Source organism: Rattus rattus, chromosome 8 (genome assembly GCF_011064425.1).
Source record: "Rattus rattus isolate New Zealand chromosome 8, Rrattus_CSIRO_v1, whole genome shotgun sequence".
NCBI lineage: Eukaryota > Metazoa > Chordata > Mammalia > Rodentia > Muridae > Rattus > Rattus rattus.
In genome coordinates, this window is record NC_046161.1 from 4359111 (window position 1) to 4382318 (window position 23208).

Sequence of the window (23208 nt, forward strand, 5' to 3'; positions counted from 1 at the left end):
TGGAGCCCTTCCCACAGGGTCAGCTGCTAGGAGAAAAAGGGTATCCCACAAGTCAAGGTTACTGTTTCTTAATTATGCAAAGAGGAATTGTTAGCCACACCGTTGGCAGCTATACTCTCAACTATTTATACTGTTTAAAGTCTTTAAAGTCCTACAAACTCATGGTGATTTAGAACTTCAAAAGTTAAAGAGATCAAATTTACAAAAATAAATACCACTCTGACACTCAATGGACATCTTCACTTTAAGGCCTTTGTCACAAATCTGAATCTTTATTGTTCTGAAATAAATGTTAAAAACATAACTTGAAACAAAAATGTCAATATTCAGTCTCAGAAGACATGTGGCTCAATGCCCATCACATGTAACAAGAAAACTTCCTTTAAAAAAAAGGAAAAAGTACTATGAGAAGTCTTTCGTGAGTGAAAACGCACTCTGTGTATTCTCCCTCCTCTGCATTTTCTTCACAAGGTTTGCATTGTCTTCACAACAGTTCTTGCTATGATGTTTGACGGATTTTTTGCCACTCAACAAATTCATCAAGAAGAACAGGCCCTAGAAAGAAGAAACAAGTTTTGTTATAACTCATTAAAGCTCATTCCTTTAAAAAGTTCTGAGGTGGCAAGGATATGCGTGACCTGACTTCATCTACTGCTTTCTGTCTTTGTTTCCCCTCCCAGGTCATATCGTTCTGAAGGAGTGTTACAAGAACGCCCTTATAATGGAGACAAAACTAATCTTTTCCCACTTAACTGGCATTTTAACACTCAGAAAAAATAATTTTGCTATACTAAGAAGTATAAGCATTTGTTAAGGGGGAGTGGCCACACAAGAATGACTTTATTCTAAAAATAGGACACAGTAAAAAGCACAGCGTGAAGCAAGTGCTTACGCCCTGCTTGACCTATTCTGAAGAGGTTTATAATGTAGAGGTTGCAAATGTTTACCACCAGAAGCCAAGTGGGCTTCAAATGAGCTTTCAGTGTTTGTGTTTTCAAAATATATGGTAAGTATGACCACGAAGATATGCTTGTCTTGTTTTTCTCAAAACATAAAACCTCTGTGTGTTCTTTTCTCTCTTGCTTTTAGCAGACCATACAAGAACAGCCGGGCAGGCAAAGCAGTAAATGGCAATGTTGGAACAGTGTATGGACTGTCAAACTGGAGAGCAAGTTCAACACAAGCCACTACTTGATTCCAACCTCTGACACCTACAAAGGAATACAGGTGCAATGTGTCAGATTTTCTGATAGTTCAAATACATTTACATGTTTATTTTTATATCAAACCTCTCAGTTTTAAATGCTGGTTCAACATACACAGATATACACATCAGCAGGCTCTATGTAGCCTTTGGCTGGCTAACCTATTTCAGAAAATGATTATTCAAGAATTAAATTCTATCCAGTCCTGCAGGGAAAAAATTATACATATAGGAGACAGGCTGTCTGTTTAGTATTTGTTTCTTATGTGTCCAAGTGTATTATTTCATGGACAAGTTTTGTTTTAAAGAAAGGCACCTTTCTATGTCTCCCTTGTGAACTCCGAAACATTATTGCAGTCCTAATGACAGTACAGACTGAAAGCTTAAGAGTTCTACGGAGTTAATTTGGTTTATTTATTGTGCCTTTGTCCTTCTAAATGCATAAATTAAATTTTCTTCCACTGAAAAGTCAAGTGGCAAAGGATTCTAGATGCTAGATTGAAAAATGACCATTTAGCTGTAATGTCTAGTCACTGAGGAATCAGTTTTTGATTACTAGCATAGATTTTACAACACTCCTGAATCTAGACGCTCTCCCCCCAGATCCTGAAAAGTAATGAGTTACTCTCACACTAGTTCAAACTTTCTCTTAACACTACAGAATGGATATTTTCATTTAATATTTTTAGGAAGTTTTTTTTCATAGGAATTCATGATATACTTACAAGCGCCATCTTCATCGTAGTTACTAAGATCGGCATGAACTGTTCTGCTGAATTCTAATACATTGTACCACTGATCTTTGTTCATAACACGATACTTTGATTGCTGTGGAAAATGATATAAACATTTGGACTACAGAACCAACATTCTTATTGGGGTTTGGTTTTAGCGACTCTAGTTATCCAATTCTTATTCTTTTCTAAAACATTTCTTCCTTTCCTACTTGCTTGCTTTTTCTGGGCTCATTTACATGTTATCATCTATTTTCTTTCCCAAAGGCAATAAGACTAACACTGAGATTTACATAGATGGACACCCATGTGGCTGTCAGCTGGATCACAATATAAAACCTATCCTGCATGCTATCAGTCTGGCTGTGTGGTCCCACTATACCGAGTCTAGTGCACTGTGCATGAGCTACATTTTGAAGGAGGCATCTATAGCAGCAGTGGAAACATGGACTTGGATCCAAATTCCAATGTGGACACTCAATTGAGTGTTCTTGAAAAAGTTACTTGTGACGGAGAACGTGCAGGTAGGTGCCCAGGGTTTTATTCCCAATAGTACAACTAGGTTTGGTCACACCCACACCCACATACCTGTGATCCCAGCACTTGGGTGGCAGATGCAGGATGCTCATGAGTTCAAGGATGGCCTGAGCAAGACTCTGTCAACATCACCCTCAACACACAATCTTCACCCAAACCAAACCTAACCACTACCACCATCAAACACCACTACCAAAAAACCCCAAATACCAAACTATTTGAGTTCCCATTTCCTCAGCTGCTAAATAATACAACTTACTTAACGTATCTAGTTCTCCGAGCCTCACAGAAATGATTAAATAATCACTCAGCTAAATGTATGTTTTTTGAAGTCACAAAAGAGACATGTATCAATCATCAAAAATATCAACTTTACCAGTCACAAAGATTTACCAATGTACAACACTCATTTACCCAGGCTTTAAATAAAATTTCTCTGATAAAGTTACTGTAACAAGAAAACTGTATGACATTATTTCCAATAGAAAGGGCATCTCTTAATTAAGAAACAGAACTATGCCCCCCAAAAATGAAGTTAAGAGGTTTAAAAATAAATACAAAACCAGACAAAGAAATCAGTGGGAGAAGGTTCATGTCTTAGAACTTCTAGATCTAGCAGGTGCAGCAAAACTATTAAGACGATGTTTATTCTATGAATTCAACACACGATGCAACGGTAAGCAGCTAGGGGATAAATACTACAGCACGCTCATATTTGTGGATGCAAAATATTAACATTTTATTCTATTTCTTAATATTGAGACTGTTTAGAAAATAAAAGTTTTATTGTTAAAATAAATTCAGTTGTGTATGCTTCTAAGCCTAGGGGTTGGGAGCTGGGAATAAGGTAGAATCTGGTTTAAAAGGTTGAGACTTATGGACTAGCAACAATATTCTCTCAACCAAACCTCAAGAGATTAAGTTTATAAGAAAGGTCTATTCTAGAGTATTTTTCTTGGGACTCCTCCTAGGTAAAAGGAAAATCCCTTACAATTGTTTTAATGTGGTACGGGGTGGTATTCAGTGTGGTACAGGGGTGGTATTCAGTGTGGTACGGGGTGGTATTCAATGTGGTACAGGGGTGGTATTCAGTGTGGCACGGGGTGGTATTCAATGTGGTACGGGGTGGTATTCAGTGTGGTACGGGGTGGTATTGAGTGTGGTACAGGGTGGTATTGAGGGTGGTACAGGGTGGTATCTAATGTGGTACAGGGGTGGTATTCAGTGTGGTACAGGGGTGGTATCTAAATAGAACAACTGCACAGCAGTATTGTGTATTCTACCACCTATTAAGTTCCATCCCAATTCCAAGTATCTTATGTACGAAGTAAATAACATGAGCATGTCTAGAATAGATAATGAGTATGCACATATTTTGTTTCTTTAAAGTGTATTCTCAGTCCAGGTTTTAAACATTTTAAAATACCATACATACCTCCAGGTACTGGTAAAATACTGAAAAAAGTGGCCACGTCCTCCCAAGCAGCAGAGCTAGCATAGACTTAGCAGTATCAATATCAAGGCTTCTCTGATCTTTATCCTAAAATATTAGTAAAAAACTAAATGAAAAGTATGCTCAGAAAATGAAAGCACTAGGATTTGAAGGGGAAGCTGCACTTACCCTTGCAAAATCAAAGGCGTATCTGTAGATGTTCTTAAATGACGAGATGTCGTTCAGCTGTGAGCGCAGGAAGTCAAACCTGCTCTGTAACTTTTCTGTGCAGTCACACCTTAAAGACAGCGGGCAGAGAGAACATCTTAAAAGTACTTTATCATCAACTAGACAATGTAAGTAACATGTTTTTAAATTACCAATGCAATAAAAAAGCAGAGAAAATGTGGCAATCAGAGTACACTGGAATAGCTTTGAGAAAAATAAACATCTCAATCAAAAATTCCAAACGAATCACAAACATCTCTTGGTCTGAGGGTCAGAATGCTCTACTTTCTGGGCTCCATGCCCCGTGTTGAATTCTAGTTTTGCCTCTAAGTACTGAGAAAATCAGAGTCAGGTCATTTCTATATTTCTTTAGAAAGTTCTTTAGCTTGGTGGAAAAAAAAAATCAGACATAAGTGGTCTTAAAAAATTTAGGACACCATAGAATTAATGTAAGTGACCTAATCATAGATTCAGATTCCCACAGTTTTGGCCAATAAAGGCCAATCATCAAATCACCCAAATCAAGAAGGATGCCAATGCAAACAAAGCTACAAAGAAGCTGTCCATATTATTTCCAAAGAAAGACAGTGACTGGAAACCCCCAATCAATGGAATACTCAACAGTCGCGCTAGTTCTCTGACGTGGTTAAGGAGAAGGCAGGCAAGGCTTTCTTATCTATGGTGAGTCCCCAGGTTTCCCTGTGACTGACTTTGCACATCCTTACTGCACTCTAGGCGTTTTCATTCACCATTCTCAAGTCATGGTTATGCTTCAGCCCAGTTTATTTCTTCTATTGGGAAAGGATGCAAACTAGAACTCAAGACCGAATTCAAACTTGCCATCTACATCAAACAACCTGACTTCCCTTGATTAAATAGGTTGTATCACGTACTGTAATCACAGTATTCTAATTCAAACTAAATTTCAGAATTCATGATGCAACACACACTTGTTCTAAAACTTAGCCAAGATTTTCATTATCTTAAGTCAGCAATGCAAGGGTCTATGTGGTATGGGTCATATAAAAAGATTTTGGTACGTTACTATTGTTAATTTAATATAAGTACCTATAAAGGCCAAGTTTAATCTTCTTACATGTTTGACACATTTATAAGACATTTTAAAAATACCCCTTTGTAGCTTCGATAGCAAACATATAGATAGAATAAAAAAAATGAAATGAGGATTACTTAGAACATTTTGTGAAACTTAATACTGCAATTAGCATTTATCTAAATGACATGAGACATTTGTAACTATGTCATTAACATTCAACTTTTGACCATTTAAAATTTCTATTTCTTTGTAACTTATTTTTACTATTTGTATTTTTCAAATCATCTCACTAAATCCGACTTAAGAGGCTTTTCCACATTAAATCCACATTATAAGGGTGGAAGGTGAGGGTAACTGCTATGCTTATATACATCTCTGACATTGCCAAAGAATGAAATTAAGTAATAAAAGATGTTAATTAAAATTATGCATAATATTTTTAACCTAGGCTAGTATTATTTGCTTTTTCCTTTTAGCTGTTTCCTTGCTCAATATTACTAGAATTTTGTCTTTAATACAGCATTTGAGTTTGGAGATTTTCTTTTTGTACAATTTCCTTCTTTGTGATCACAACTTTTGTTAAAAAGTTGCTGCTTTGATTAGTTAATTCTAACTGGTAACTTTTGTTAGAGAAAAAATGTCTTAAATAGGTTTAAGATAGAATGAGAAAAGACGACCTGGAGAAAACCAATACAGAGTCTTTCAATGGGTTTGGGCCTGAATGACTACAGGAGGAGCAGTGACCCAAACAAGATGAGAGAACAGAGGGTCTAACACTTTCTTACAGAAAATGAATTACTAATTTTAGCAAAATTGAGAAGCATGTTTCTCTTTTCTGTTATGTATAACTAATGCAGATGGATTATATAAAACATAAAACTGTGAATGAAGCAGGTGTGGTGACACACACATATATGTAATCTTAACATTTGAGAAGCTGAAGCAGGAATTCTAAGTTCAAGGCAGTCTAGTCGCATTGTCGCAAGCTTTTAAGTTCTGAAATGGAAAGACTTAAAGAAGGAAATACAGTGGTGAGCCCACTCAGTTTCTTTTTGCCTCACATATCCTTAAAGCTGCAGACAACAAACAGTAAGTCAAGTGCGGTGGCAAATGCCTATTAATCCCAGCTCTGGGAAGGCAGAGACAAAAACAGAACCATTGGGGCTAGGGAAATGGTTTAGTGAATACTGTGCTTGTCACATAAGCTTGACGACCAAAGTGTTGAGCTCTGGTTTCAACTGAAAGACCCTGACTGTAGAGTGGAAAATAACTGAGGATGACAGACACATAGGCCTCCACACCCAAGCACACACATGTATGTGCAGTTGCACACATGTGCCTACACACAAATACATACCACACACATGAGATGAAGGGAAGAAGAGAATCAAACACTACTCATCTATATAAAAAGTAACAACAAAATAACTCCTAACTATATTCTGCTATATTCACAGTGCCTATTTCAACCATCATCAGAGAGGCATCCTCCTGTAGAATATGGGACCCACAGCCAGACATTATATGCTGAGAGGGGGAGGGAACCTTGGAATTCTCATCTCTAAATGAGATGTCTCCATCAGATCCCTCTCCTCAGGGAACCCCTGGAAGAGGAGGCAGGAGAAATAAGGGAGACAGATGTAGGACACCAGGAGAACAAGGCCCTCGTTTGCACCGGGCGCTCTGCAGACAGACTATAGTTTTCAGTTTAGTACTTTCATGGTACTGCTAAATATGAGAATGAGTGGGTCTTTGATTCTTGTGCCTGCTCTTGGAGCTCTGTTACTTTTGTAGGGTTGCCTTGTCAAACCTTGATGGGATGGATTTTTGCCTATCTTATTATATTTTATCTAGTTAAAAAATTTTTTTTTGTCATGGTAAGAGAGAGTTGGGGGCATAGTTTAGTGATCTAGAACTTTGCTAGTAATGCCCCAGGTTCAAGAAGACTGAGAAAAAAGTAGCCTTTGGAGACAGAATGTTCTAATTGTGAACACTATTCCATTCAGGTATCACCAATATGGTTGACCCAACTCTTAGCAATGGTAATGAAAGTGTCCACATTCAGTAAAACACCAGTCTTACAGTGTTACAGAGGCTACAGAAGAGCAGACTTGTACTCACTCTAGGGTGTAACAAGCAACCAGGATTTCTCCACCCAGGGTTGCTATAGAAATTCCTTGATGAAGAGTTAAGGCCTGTGCCATCACACTAAAAAGGACACAGCCCCAATAGCACCAGTGGCTACGTGGGAAAGAGAGACAAGACAAGTTCCTAATGAAGTACTGGATTGGGTCAAAACTCTATTCCTGCTCAGAAGAGAAAACATTCCACTTCTCGAGTATAGAATGGTAGCTTTAATTCTATCTGCACTTTCCAGTAAACAGAACCCTCTTCTGCTGGAGTGGTGGTACAGTATGCTAATTAAGAGATAAGAGGCCTGAGTAAGATCCAGAGTTGCATGGCATACTATTCAGATTGTCCAAGTCTCAATAGAAAGATCATTTACCAAGACACGGCAGATTTCAAATGTAATCTTTAGACAGATCTTACATTTAAAGCATCTGTCATAAAAATGCTTCGAAGTTTATTAATAAGTTATTAAAACAAATACAAAAGGAAAAATCTACAAAAAATACAAGATGTAATAAAGAACAAAGTGGAAATATTTGGACTATATTTCAATAACATAATGTGTTATAAACAGAGCAATTACAGGCTATTCAGTCTGAGTTCATGAACAAAATTAACAAAAGACCATAGTCCAACTAGATATACTATTTGAACAAACAAACATTTGAAGCAAATGATTAGGGGATAAAGGACAAATATGAACAAAGCAATGAAAATATAGTAAAACTAATTTTATGATAAATTAAAAATCAATTTTAAGAAAGATTAAGTTAAAGATTAAAAAAATGATCTGTCACAGTAAACAGCCAGAAGAATGCAATAGTGGCTATCGCTATCAACTAAAGAAACCTGAAAACAAAGAAAATAATCAGAACAGAGAAGACAACTGTGTAATGACAAAACGTTAGTCCATCAAAGACAACCATTATTCTAAAGAATCCAATATCTACAAACGACAAAGCTGGGAATAATTGATATGATTTCCACTCTACTCAGGTCTCGAAATATGTCCCATTATTAATATGTATAATGAGTTATTAGGCAGATCTTAGGGGACAGGAATATGATATAGGTGCCCTTAGAGTAAAGATTAGATGTATAAATCCCAATACAGTGATCCCTCTTACCATTTTTGGCCTTGAATTATTTTCTGCAATGTATAGCTATGTGCCTTTTAAAAAATAAGACTATATTTTATAGCACACTTAACCATTTTTCATGGAAATTACTTTTTACACTTAGTCTGTCATACTGCTTAAGTGGAATCAATTTTTTTTTTTGTTATGTCTAACTTGACCTAGTTGCTCACAATATGCTTCATGTAAAATTAGGAAAAAAAAATCTATTCTGACTACTCTGTATTAGAGAAATTACTTTCTCAGTGTCTGACATCAAATAGTACAAAGTTACTAAGTGAAACGGTAAGCTCCAGGGGAAGCTGACAATCCAGTCAACCTCTAACCATTAGAACATGTAAAAGAAACATGTCTCTCCTCACATGCCACTATAATGACCTCAGAAACTTGGGCTCCTTTAAAATCACCACATTTACCAGCTGAAAATGTTGACTAGATACTCTATGTTCAGTTACATTTACTCCCTTTTATGTCATGACTTAAGTCAGGGTCTTATTGCTTTCACACTTTTTACAGTATTACCTATATTCTCACCAAGAATGCAGAATCTTAAATAAGACTTGTTGTCTAAGAAGGCAAAAATGAAAATGAAACAAGACTCCTAACATCCAAAGTTATTCATTTCCCTAACAAAGTTTGTCAATTAATTTAAAAGCACAATATAGGGCTTATGATAGGACGGGAGTCCTACTTTCCTGGACATTATCACAGGAGACTCCAAAAAATATGCTAAATAAAACACGACCATAAACATAGACCATAAAATAGACTGCCGTATTTAACAGACTTATATTTAAGTATGAGTCACTTATAGTTTCTGTCTGGAAGGAACTTAGTGCAAAAGAATGTATCAAACACAAACATATAGTACACACTGACCAAATAGTCACTAGGGAGACAGGAACCCAACAGGATTACCTACAGCTCCTTAAAACATTCTATATAGGTTACAGCCCTATATAGGATCATACAGTTACACACATGTATAGGGGAGTCACAAAAATTTGGCAACAGTCCAGGTTCCTATGCACACAATCATCAAAAATTAATTAAGAACGTAAATGAAACTGTGGTGTTTCTACAGGTTTGCCCATATCGAATCACATGACTTAACAGTATGCAGCCTTGCACTGTGAGTTAGCAACACAAGTGCTAGCAAATGCTGCCTCAAATACTGTGATGGTTTGTATATGACAGGCCCAGAGAGTGGCATTATTAGGTGTGGCCCTGTTGGAGTAGGTGTGCCACTTGGGTATGGGCTTTAAGACCCTCATTCTAGCTGCCTAGAAGGCAGAATTCTGCTAGCAGCCTTCAGATGAAGATGTAGAACTCTCAGCTCCTCTTGCACCATGCCTGCCTGGATGCTGCCATGTTCCTGCCTTGATAATAATGGACTGAACCTCTGAACCTGTAAGTCAGCTCCAAATAAATGTTGTCCTTTATAAGACTTGCCTTGGTCATGGTGTCTGTTCACAGCAGTAAAACCCTAACTAAGACAAATAGCTTGACTTAGGTTCCAGAATATGTTACAAACAATCATTTATTCATTGTATACACAAGGTTTCTCCTCTTCTAGAAACTTGATGACTTAATTACAGAGAACTAATTTAATATTTTCCTATCATCACTTTTCAGCATGCACAAAATTAAGGTATCTTTATATTCTCTTGTGTTACATAATGTTTGGTTTAAAAACTGCTGTTTTAAGTTATTGACTTACATTTCATCTTGAGATTAAGACATACTTTCTAAAATTTTCTGAAATAGCCCTAAATATACTTATGACTTTGTGCCAAATTATGTTTTCTATTCTTAGCACTGACAATTGTAAATAGCAATCAATTCTGATTCTGAAAAGCAGCAATGGTCTACAACTGTTTTGAAGCATTAAATATTTAGATGATTTAATTTTGTTTTTTAGGATTTATGCATATGGTTGTTTTGTCTACGTGTCTGTCTGTTCACCACATGCACATAGTGCCTGCAGAGGCCAGACAAGGGCATCAGATCCTCTGGAACTAGAGTTACAGAGGGTTGTTAGCCACCATGGGGGGTTGGAATGGGGTAGGGAAAGGTGATAGGAACTGAATCTCAGCAAGTTTGATTTGTATGCCTATTTTATTTACCTATAAAACTAGCTTACAAAAATGTAATACACATAATTAAAAATAAAATCTTCTAAATCTTCTATAGGAAAAACTTCACAAGACAGCTAGAAGATAAATTAAATCTTTCAACTTGGTTTCCTTCTTCGTTGTGCACGTGTAAGTAGTATGTTCGTATAGCATATGTAGGTACAGGTTATGTGCATGTCTAAGACAATAGCCTATGTCTTCACTGACTAAACCTAGACCTTACTGATTTGGGTAGACTAGTAGCAGCTCGTCCCCAGGGATGCACCTCTGCCACCTCAGCTCTGTTACAGTTATGTTACAGTGCCTACCCAGACTTCTTGCATGGGCACTGGAATACAAGCTCAAGCCCTCATGCTTGCATTCAAGATGGTTATCCAGGTAACCATCTCCCTAGCCCATTTTCTTACTCTCAAACAACAACAATTTCAGAGAATAATACATTCCCTAAGAGAATATGGAGGTAAAACTGCTCCTTTTGAGGCATACAAATGTCAATTCATTTCCCTCACATATACTACACATTTATGTCCAAATATGTCTTAGCATTTGTAATGGTCTCATGTTGATCTTGAGCAGATACAGAAATTAAAATCATCAATTGGGTTAACATGTTAAGCATACTAACATGTTTTAACATGTTAAAACACTTAACATATTTAAGTATTTGGCTCTTTTGCGTCTCTGTATGCCTTTGCACCTGTTGCCAGGTGTCTGCAGTGGCCAGAGTTACAGACTGTTGTGAGCCATCATATGGGTGCTAAGAATCGAATCTAGGTCCTCTGCAAGAACAGCCAGGGCTCTTAGCCTTATTTATTTTTATTAAGGTAAGGATAGAGCAGAAAACTCCACATATATTACAAATATTGTAAGCATGTGAATAAAACTATAAAACCTGTATTCATACTCAGGCAACTATCAAAACCACACATTTCCCAAATAAACTCAGTAGTTCTGAATGTCAGTCATCTCAGGACTAAGAAGTTTAGAAAGACCATCCCTATACATAATTAATAATAAATAATAAGAGATTACATTTTTAAATAACATTCAAATAAAACCAAAGAGATTTTGGGTCATGGCACAATGTAAGATTCTCAAAGAACACGGTGGTTTGAATGAATACAGAATGGGCTTCAATTTCAACATCAGGATTTGGGCAAAAATACTTCAAGAAAGACTTAAACAGGAGGAAATTTCACTTGCTAGGAGATTTAAGTGAGGTTCTATTATGATCACTACCTCTGCTTTTCACTGTTATGATCACGGACAGTCCCTTCCAAGGATTATGATCATAGGTGTCTCCACTAGCATAGTATTTAACCCTTAGGACGATACCTCACTTTTAGCTAGTAGACATGGGAGAAATTCTCTACCAAGTATAACATGCTAGAAGAAAACTTCCAAGCATCTTTAGAACTATCTCCTTTAGATAAATAAAAATAAAAGTCCATAGCCTAAATAGTGTGTCTAAAGTATAGGACAAGGTTCAGCTTCTATAAAATTCTCAAGAATAAACACTATTGCAAAAGTCTTGTGTGATTCCTGAGCTCAAAAATCTGATTGCTTCCCAATATCTCTTAACATGCTTTAAATTCCCTCCACATGTTAGATAAAGTACTAAATAAATAACAATATAACAGAATTATTCCAAATAGCTTGAATTTTAAACTCACTCTAGCATGGTGATACCTCATGATTCTATAACTAGATTACTTCTTTCAAACCCTATGAAACATACAATAGTTGATCTAAGTTCAACTGTTTGTAAGTCTGTGTTGCAGGATATTTGACCACACTGTGAACTCCAAGATTTGTTATTTAGTGAAAAAACACACTTTTAATATCTCTGGCTGGAATACAGAAAAGCCCTTAGTTCAAACCTTTAGTCCCAAACAATGAAGGTAAGAGTTAGTTTGTAGAAGGAAATGCCCGTGTTTGATAGTGATGTTCAATTAAGAGGCAGACAAAGTGATGAATCAGAAAGATCTGATAGAATAGGATATGTCTAACTCTCCTAAGAGGAAAGAAAAGCTGTAAGAGGGAGCAGTGAAGAGAGAAAAACAAGAGGCAATTTTACTGGAACAGTTATAGAAAGGCAGGTTGCAGAGAGAGAGAGAGAGAGAGAGAGAGAGAGAGAGAGAGAGAGAGAGAGAGAGAGAGAGCGAGCGAGCTAGACACAGGTGAAGACAACACGAATCAGAAAATAGAAAGGAGCCAGAAGATTAGAATAGACTGCCAAAGTTAGTATGAGGTCAAGTACAACAATTCAGTAACAGGCTGAGAGGAGCTAGATTGAATCGTCAGCTTGGAGAGGAGTTTGAGCCAGAAAAGCTGAGTTGACCAACTAATGGAGTTCAGAAAGCACAAGAGAGGTGAGCAGTGAAAACAGAGGCCTAGATTAGATTGTATGGAGGCCAGAAGCTTCCAGGACTAGGCTTAGGTTAGGAGACTGAGGCAGTAAGCCTCGGAGACAATAACTACTTAAGGAGAATAAAAGTTATTTTTACATCTCTGTACTTGACAAATTATTCCATACAAAATGGAAAGTCATTTATAGGACATCTGTAAGAATAGCCTCTAGACAAATGTTTTTAAGAAAAGCATTCCAGGGGCTGGAGAGATGGCTCAGTGGTTAAGAGCACTGACTGTTCTTCCAGAGGTCCTGAGTTCAAATCCCAGCAACCACATGGTGGCTCACAACCATCTGTAATGAGATCTGATGCCCTCCTTTGGTGTGTCTGAAGATAGTTACAGAGGAAAACTCCTCCATTGTTGGTGGGATTGAAGACTGGTACAACCACTCTGGAAATCAGTCTGGAGGTTCCTCAGAAAATTGGACTTTCCACTACCTGAGGACCCAGCTATACCTCTCTTGGGCATATACCCAAAAGATGCTCCAACATACAACAAAGACATATGTTCCACTATGTTCATAGTAGCCTTATTTATAATAGCCAGAAGCTGGAAAGAACTTAGATGCCCTTCAACAGAAGAATGGATTAAAAAAAAATGTAGTACATCTACAAAATGGAGTACTACTCAGCTATCAAAAACAATGACTTCATGAAATTCATAGGCAAATGGAATGAACTAGAAAATATCATCCTGAGTGAGGTAACTCAATCAGAGAAAAACACACTTGGTATGCACTCACTGATAAGTGGATATTAGCCAAAAAGTTCAAATTACCCAAGATGCAATCCACAGACCATAGGAAGCTCAAGAAGAAGGATAACCAAAATGCGGATGCTCCCACTTAAAAATATCCATAGAAAGGGATATGGAAGCAAAGTTTAGAGCAGCAACTCAAGGAATGGCCATTCAGAGCCTGCCCCACATGTGGCCCATATATATATAGCCACCAAAACTAGGTAAGATTGATGAAGCTGAAAATTGCATGCTGAAAGGAAACGGATATAGATCTCTCCTGAGAGACACGTCCAGAGCACGTCCAGTACAGAGGTCAATGCTAGCAGCAAAACTACTGAACTGAGAACAGAACTCCCTTGTGGGGAATTAGAGGAAGGATTGAAAGAGTTGAAGGAGCTTGCAATCCCATAAGAACAACAATGACAACCAACCAGAGCTTCCAGGGACTAAACCACTACAGAAAGACGACACATGGACTGACCCAGGGCTCCAACTGCATAGGTAGCAGAGAACACAGCCTTGTTGGGACACCAGTGGAAGGGGAAGCCCTTGGTCCTGCCAAGGTGGGACCCCCAGTTCAGGGGAAAATGGGCGGCGGGATAGTAACGGGGATGTATGGGGGGAATACCCGTATGGGGGAGGGAGGGGAAGGGAGGGATGAGGGCTTATGGACAGGAAACTGGGAAGGGGAATAACTTTTGAAATGTAAGTAAAGAAATGTATCCAATAAAAAAAAAAAAAAAAAAAAGCTAGTAAGAGAGCATCGTGTATTGGTAGTATTCTGTAATTGAAGTGGGTGAAGGGAAAAAAAAAATCACTCGATTTTATTTGGAAAGAAACTAAACTGAATAGTTGTTAAGCTGTCCCTATTTAATAAACCTAACCAGATCCATAAAAGAAAATAAATAAATCTTTTAAATAAAAGTATTCCAAAAATCCAGAAGCATTATGAAATAGTGATAATTAATCGTGATTATTTTAGTTCAATATTCCTGGTCTGCATGTGCATTGTAACTACCAGTTTATTCTTAGTGGCATTCTACTCAAGATTTTTATGAATTAAAAATTAACTTTAAACAATTCAATAGACAATTAATTTTGATTTAAAGACCATAAGATCTTTAGGTTAAATTCTATGACATCATCTCACAGAAGATAGAGAACCCAGTTTCATATTTTATTATGTTAAATCAAATATACTAATGCCTATTCTTTTTATACTAAGGTAGATTAATTAGCATCTCTTCTATCTGCTCACTATCAAGTTCAGCACAAGATTAAAGTGGTAAACTTGGCCAATTAGGGAAGACAGCATGACGCTGTATGGTAGTCTAGATCATAGGGAAGGGAAACCAACTTTCTCCAGATATTAAGACGATAATCTTATTCTATCACAATCAGGCGGATAATACCTGAGTAGCATGACACACTTCTAGGAGTGTTTTGCACAGTCTGTGAGCTTTCTGTAGGAGAAATCATGCTCAGGCTAACCAAATCCTACACTTATACTCAAGACCATATAGTAATTTCAGGAAAAATATAGAAGATGTATTTTGTAGTGAAATATTTTGAAATACAGATGCTCTGTATATGAACTATGCCAAAAAACCCAGTAAGGGACTTTTTAGGTTACAAATACAAAATCACCTATTAGCTACAAAAGCAATCTATAAAAAACAGTAATACAAAAAGTACTATAGTATCAAAGTATTTTCAGCACTAATAAGCCATATCAGAGTTTATATTCTTTGCACAACTCAGTGTATTTCTACATAATCATTTTATTAAAAGCTAATTACATGATGAGAAATAATCCAAAAAAAAAACCAAAACAAACACTGAGAATGATAGAATTCATTCTTCTCTGAAAAATACTATAAAACTAAATGACTTCTATTTTATTGAAAAAAAAAATCAAAGAAAGAGAAAAGAGAAACACAAAAGAGAAAAGAAACCAAGAAGTACTAAATCCTAACTCTACCATAAGAAACTACAGAACCTTACCAAGTATTTTATTAACTGTTTTGTATCTCACACTCCTTATTTATAAATTAAACGGGAAAACTGGTCTTAAATTTTATTCTAGCAACTATCATTTGGTTCATCTGAGAAAAGAACTTTACCCAAGAAATGAATGTGTATGTTTCATTTCCCACCAACCTGACTTTCCAACAAATCTCTATCAGTTTCACAATAACACGATGACCATGTACACGTGTCTGTACACACACACACACACACACACACACACACACACACACAAGACCGACGCACTTGCTGTATAAGCACACATGCACACACATTAAATGTTGGTTCAGTAAGAGAAAAAAAACAACAGACACTGAAAATTCAAATATATAATCTCACTGCCAAGCAAACTTGAATAGACATCCTTTCTTAAGAACTGAGGGACAGGAAAACAAGAACTCAAAATAATTTGCATATGCTAATAAAACAATTACATAAAAACAATTTGCATATGCTAATAATACAATCAATTACAGGGCTAATAGTGCACTGTGTTTGCCTTAAAATTTTTTAACTGAGGGGCCTAGAGAGAAGGCTTAAAGGTTAGGAACACTGCTGCTTTTCCAGAGAACCCAGGTTCAATTCCTAGCACCCACGGGATAGTTCCCAACTCCAGTTCCAGGGAATCTGACACCCTTACAGACAAACATGCAGGTAATTCTGAAATTTATGAAAGATGACAGCATGACATCTCAATATGAACATACACAACTATAAACTGGCTAAATACTACATAGGAGCCAAGGAACATTTCTTCTTCGGTCTTTGAGTTATTAGGAGGAGACGGTTAATTGATGCAGCATCCAAATCTATCTTTACATTCATTACAAAGGGGAGTGAAGAGGCCCTAAAATTCAGGACTGTCCAATGACGCAATTCTTCATATAGTGGAGTTCTGCATCAAGTGGGGAAAAACTTTTGTTACTCAAGTAAACTTGTGAATAAATAACTCTGATTGTTTCTTTTTCACCCATCAAATGAACCAATACATTTCAGTTAGCTTGAGTTTTTTCTTAAAGAATATGAAAAGGGAAATTAATTATTCAATTGTCGAAATTAGAATATAATTTTTCCAGTCACCAGACTTTTACAAATCAAACCAATTTGATTATTTTTTTTTAATTTTTTTTTTCGGAGCTGGGAACTGAACCCAGGGCCTTGCTCTACCACTGAGCTAAATCCCCAACCCCCTCAATTTGATTATTTTTAAGGTAAAATTTACTCCTGAAAATAATGAAGCACAAAATAGAAACAAGATCTTCACATAAGCCACCAAATTTGTTTTTTAAAAAAATGTTCTTACTGTAATGAAGTCATTCCCTTTAACCATTCTTCCTTGGTAAAAAATCCCATGCTTTCAGCCTCCAATTTCCACGCTAAAACTAACATAATAATCTGGAAGAATAGAACATAAAGGACAGGGAAAAGTCATCAGAGATAATCATGGCTACATTCTTCATGGAGAACAATTTCAAACAATTATTTTCAACCCTCCACTCCTCACTAGAGCTTCTGTATTAGCTACAGAACAAGTGCCTTAAGACAGTGTTTACGAAGGCAGACTCTTACTCTATTACAAACTGTATTTGTACAACTTAGGCTGATTTAAAAAACAGATGTGAAGAAAAAAGACTTCATATATTAAAGCCTCAATATTTTGAATTAATGAAATGTTATAATCTACTTATGGTTCATTCTACTTAGAAATAAAACATACATTTTCAGGTTCAACACCAATGTCTTCACAAAACTTTTCCATTCCTTCTGGCCCTACAACTTCATCAGGACCTTCAAAGACAAAAAATAATTTATATATTTTATTACAATTTATTATGAACATGAAACAAACTACTTTTACAAATAAGTGAATTTGAATCATATGACAGCTTTGAAAAGTATAAATATTTGCCAAAAACTTTAAATCTTTACTCCTTAAATGCTACATTATAATATGAATTAATGATTTTTTTTCTTTTCTTTTTTTTTTTTAAAGTGAGGTCTTACTATATAGCCCTTGTTGGCCTGGAATTTATAAAAATTCATCTCCTTCTGCTTTTGAGTGCTGGGATTAAAGGTGTGATCTACCACAGCTGGTGTATTAAAAAGGATCACTAAAGAACTATCCCACTGGTATAATTCAGTAGTTTGCTAAAACAAAAACAAACAAACAAACAAACAAACAAACAAACAAACAAAGAAAAATAAGCCAACATGAACTTACTCATTAATAAGACATAACAAAACCAATAAAAAATTACTTAGAACTTATTCTGAATAAAGTTTTTGACAATATAAGGATATAAGCACATCAAGGTTGAAGCTTCATTTTTCTTTTACATCAGATCACTAAAAGTCAGTGCAATTCCTGAACTTTTGTTATCAGATTCCAAAAATAGAGGAATCGCACTGCTTCTAATTTTTCTGTACTTAGAAATAACCTAAAACACGTCACAATTTGAAATATGACATAAATTTATCACTACAAAAATGTCTTAAAATAATATTCCAACATTGTCCAAAGGATGCTTCTATTATCCTTAAAATAGACAACCCCTCTAAACCTGACTTTACTATGTATAAAAAAAGAGCTTAAACAACACCCTTGAGAATAAAAACACCAGACAGGAAATTAACCAGGTCCAATGCCCACACACCTGAATGAACTTTCAGTTGTAAAAGCACTCGATGGCTTTGCTTTGAAGTTTACATTTTCACTACTGGATTTATGTTTATGATTTATCCATCATCACAATTGAAGAACCCAGGACAAGAGTTAGAGTCAGGAAAACAACTAGCTTTGTTTCTATCCTTTATCAATAACTCATGTCAATTTCCTTCATTCCATTCTTCCTCATCCCCCTAATAATTTAGCCTTTCTTCTCTACATTTTGCACAGTCCCTACATTTGTTTACAAATACACATCATCTAGATTGTGAATGTGAGGGAGATCATGCAGCATTCCTGAGACCGTGTCTTCCTTTAATCTTGTATATTTTTAACTTTCCTTTCTTCAACAACTAGAAAATATTCCAGCTTTAACTCATCAAGGTGACAGGAGTTTATAATCGTAACACTTTGGAAGTAGAGGCAGGAAGATGAGGTATTGGAGGACAGCTTAAACTACACAGGACCCTGGATCAAAACAAAACAAAATCTTACAGACTTAGATCATAGACTAAACTAATATGATCAATCTACTCTTACAGCCTGAAATGAATGCCAAGATGATGTTAACACATGATTAGAAATCAAATAGGTTTTACACAAAATACACATATGCTCTTGGTTAGACAAGATTCCGTACTTGCTAAGTGACTTTCCCAAAGCAATGGAAATAACGGATATAAGTGTAAAGTGAAGCCTATTCCAAAGCTTATTCCCTAACTGATTGTCAATTATACTTTCAAACTGTAGCTTTCTCATAAAATTACAACCATGATAAGATGTGTGTAATTGAATTAATTCTTACAAGCTTTTTGATTTCCATTCAGTTTAATCAGTCGTGGAAATAATTTAGCTCACCTTATATTGCACTAACACTAAGTAACTCTAATCTTATTTTTATTCTTTATAACAAGAGTTAAAAATACTCTTTTCCACTTTCTATGTTTTCCCATCTAATTTGTATATACATTTATTCACAACAAATAGCTCACTAAAAATATCTGGAAGATAATCAGGCATGGTGGCATATGCCTTTAGTTCCAGCAAAGTCAATGTGAGCTTTGGGGGGGTGGGGTTGTGCACACCTTTAATCTCAGTATTCTGGAGGCAGAGGCAGGAAGATCTCTGAGTTTGAGGCTAGCCTGGTCTACAGAGTGAGTTTCAGTTTAGGATTTAATATAATGGCATAACAAATACGCAGACAAACAGAAAAAGTGCTCAGTGACAGAGACTTCAAAATGAGCTATACAAGAGACTGACTTTGGAAAATATGCATATGTATGCATAAGTGTTATATCTGAAGAAGCTCTAAGACTATTAACAGTAATACCTAACATTACTGAGTTCTGACCCCATACCAAGTATCTATGTCTTCGCATGTATCCACTGAGAAGGTCAAGCTGTTTGTCTCCATTACAAAGATATCCCCATTTGGTAAGAAATTATCAATTAGATTTCTGCCAAAATAGTCTCTGCAGACACTTCCTGCATCTAAATTTCTAGTATTTCCGAATATTACCCACATGAATCTTCACAAGCTAGAATTTCCTTGCCTATACATATGCTGTTTACCATGGTCTTTCTCACAGAAGCCACATTTGAAGGCACAGATCATGCCCTAATTTTTGTTATTGTTATATCCCAAGTACTATCACAGTGTTAGACTCACAGAAACGTGTTCCATAAATATTCACCAAACGACTCACCAAATAACAGAGGATAACCTCAAGTGTACTTTACTAGCATTTTTCAGTAGAAGTGACAGTCAGTTAGCTTTTGCATAGTCGACTTTACTGGCATGTTATTCTAAGCTTCAGTTTTCACTCATAAAATGAGGATAACTTCTCTTAACAGATGGTTACAAGGAAAATGATATACTATCATAACCCATGGAGCACTATAGCAATTATCACATTGACTGTTCAAAATGTCAAGAGTTAAAAATAAATATTTAATTCCATCTTAAAATACCCAAGGAAGTCCTAATAGGAGCTAATAGAATCAAGCATTCAAGGAAAATATATATATATATACATGCATAATGACCATCTTTATGGTGTCTAGTAACCTTTGTAAAGTGAAATAAGATGAAACTTTCTGATTCTATATAATGCATTTTTAATAATGGGTCAACGTTTTAAATAGAGGTCAGCCAAAAAAAAAAAAAATTCTCTATATTTAATTTGGGTTAGTGGTTGTCTTGGGATACCAGTAATAGCATTTATTTCCCCTGATCTAGAAAGAATCTATTCTGCTACCAAACCATTTTTAAATTGTACAATTGGGATCACTCTGGTGTTCCTAATAGCAAAGTTGCTACCCCCTTTTCAAACTAGTCTAGCCTTGCATACAGTTAGCTTAACTTGACAAGTTAGGATGCCATCACTTAAAAGAGTAACATGGTTAGTATAATAACAAGGCAACGACTACTATGTGTTTTAGCTTTAAGCAAATACTTCTGAGAATAATAATGATAAAAGAAAAACAAAAACATAAAAGTAGGAAAGCAGGTAAGAGATTAGCTTTAGTATTAAGACTAGACCTGTTCTAAGGAAGAAAAGTTGTCAGATATGTTCATGGCACTAAATTCTGAGCCAATCCCTAACCCTTTAGCCTTGACCCTAATCCCAGTAAACATAACAGGTCAGGAACAAGGAATAAACCACAGCTTCTAAATGCAAATGATATGGTATCCAGTTAAATGAATTTCATTACCTGCATACTCATAAAACCAAGCCAGGCACTTCTTTCTTGAAAAATCTTCCTCTCCACTGATGAGTCTAGCAGGAGGCTGGGATCTGCAATAGCTTAGAAACACGTAAATGTCTAAGGCTTAATAAGACTCAACTTTAGTACAAAAGTAGCTTCAACAAGAATAGCTTCCATGTAAACAAAATAGTGGTTTATAAGTCAGCATTATGGGGAAAGGATTAGCAATAAGGACCTGCACTCAATGAAGTCCAAATGTTACTTTGTTTGCTACCAGATTCCAAAAATAGTGCCTAAAATTATTTCCTTAGATTTCAAGATAATAAAGAAGTGCAGTCTAAGTCTCAACCCAAGCCTAGACAAGAAAGTATAAACCTCTCTCCCTAAACTACTCATGTTGGGCTTGCTCTCTACTACTAAGCTATAGACCTTATCGAATGCCTGAAGACTTACTTCCATTTTGCCACTGATTTGTATGAAGATCTCTGTTAAAATTTAGGCTGAATCACTGGATACTGCCCAGCTAGCTGTTTTAACTGGTTTAAGTTAAACATCTTAGATATGGTTTTCCAAGAGCTAAGGTCAAGAGAAATGTTAACCACCAAAGGGCATAATGAAAACTGAATCTTATACATCACCCAAGAAATATTACCTAGACTCTTTTGCTAAAACACACTAAGGGTGGGAGAGGGGGGCACAAAACAATTGATTACAAAAAGATTAGGATGAAACCAGTCACTTCTTTCATATTTTAAGCAGTGCATTCCTCACTGCATCTCTCCTTAAACAGAAATCTCCTTTGTGTAGTGCTGGCAGTCTTGTTTTAATGGTAGTATTTTGTCACTTTATGTGTCAACCATTAATACAAAACAACCCATAGAGTATGGGAAGAAGCACACTTCTCAAAGTTAAATCGCAATAACTTTCAGAGCAATAATGATTCTGTGATGATTGAATGTATGCCATAAAGGGAGTGAACGGCTTTAACTTCAGTTTTGCTTTGTTTTCTTTTCCTCTAAGAGAACACAGAACACAATAGCTTGCAAACACGTAAAAGGGGACTGAGAGCTACTATCTACTTAATGCTACAAAACGAAAACCACAAGGGCCTTTTCCAACTCTGTGTAGGGAACTGGTACAGGTGGAGGCATGGTGCCTCTAGAAGCTGAGCCTCCAGCTATTTAAAAGGTCTCCTGCTGGGATCGTCCAGGTTAGGCCACTTCTAATACTAACTCAGGAGACCAATTATAGCATAGGCTTCCTTTCCACCATTCCCAAGGCAGCTGTCAAAACTCTTCAAGCTCTGCTCCTTTCTTCACACCCTGATATTTAACAATGTGTGGGCCAAGCCAATTCTGCTTGTGAGACACAGGGACGCGATGAATCTTGGCAGATCCGCACTCACTTCTCGGTTGGGAAATTGGATGGAGAAGGCATACGTATGGTCGTCTGTTTCCTACCCTCTGGGCACGCAGACAACAAAGTGGGGTGAATCTCAGAGCTTGTCCAAGTACGCCAGAGCTCACGCACAGGCGAACACGAAGTTCGGTCCCGCGCGGAGCGGAGACTCTGGGCGCCTCACCGACCGCCTCGCCCGAGAGGGCTCGCCTCTCTCGTCTAGGCTAGCGGCTGGCGGCCTATCCCGCAACGGGGAAAGGAGAGAGCTTGCGGGGTGGGGGCAGGCGGTACCTGGAGATTTTACACTTTTTGAGGCCCGCGTCTTCCGCGACCGCCGCTGCCACTCCGGGAGCTTTTCTCTTCTTCTTCACTGGCATCTTCCGCCTTCCCCGGCAAGGTGGACAGGGCGGCCGGGGAGGGGTATCGCGCTCCGCCGCAGGCCCCGCAGCGCCGGCTCCCGCCTGCCAGGGACCGCAGCGGAGGACCGAGGCGCGACCTCGCCTCGGGTTTCCTCTTTAGGGGCGATTCGGGGCAGCGCAGCGCTAAGCCCGGCGATAACGCGGCTCGGGCTTTTCCAGGGGAAGCGAACGCCGACAGCGCGGCACCTTCAGTAGTCGCGAAGAGCAGGCGGCTCAGCCTGACCCGGAAGCGGATGGCTCAGGACC

General features: G+C 37.1%; 1 protein-coding gene across 1 annotated transcript; it reads right to left on the reverse strand.

The window, feature by feature from the left end:
* Positions 1-238: 238 nt before the first annotated feature.
* On the reverse strand, positions 239-23190 carry Dcun1d5 (defective in cullin neddylation 1 domain containing 5). Its single transcript, XM_032909370.1, has 8 exons — positions 22835-23190; positions 21152-21243; positions 17489-17559; positions 17075-17166; positions 4097-4205; positions 3911-4015; positions 1930-2032; positions 239-555 (listed from the first exon to the last, which is right to left on the reverse strand). The coding sequence occupies exons 1-8, from the start codon at positions 22918-22920 to the stop codon at positions 500-502; spliced, it is 714 nt and encodes a 237-aa protein (XP_032765261.1). The 5' UTR covers positions 22921-23190; the 3' UTR covers positions 239-499.
* Positions 23191-23208: the final 18 nt, after the last annotated feature.

Bases quoted from the DNA above. Each gene is read 5' to 3' on its own strand.
- Dcun1d5 (XM_032909370.1), bottom strand. From the start codon at position 22,920: ATGCCAGTGAAGAAGAAGAGAAAAGCTCCCGGAGTGGCAGCGGCGGTC. The intron at 21,244-22,834 runs GTACCGCCTGCC...CGTGTTTCTAAG, and splicing joins AAAAAGTGTAAAATCTCCAG to CTATTGCAGATCCCAGCCTC. The intron at 17,560-21,151 runs GTAATGAAATTC...TTGTCTTTGAAG, and splicing joins TTGGTTTTATGAGTATGCAG to GTCCTGATGAAGTTGTAGGG.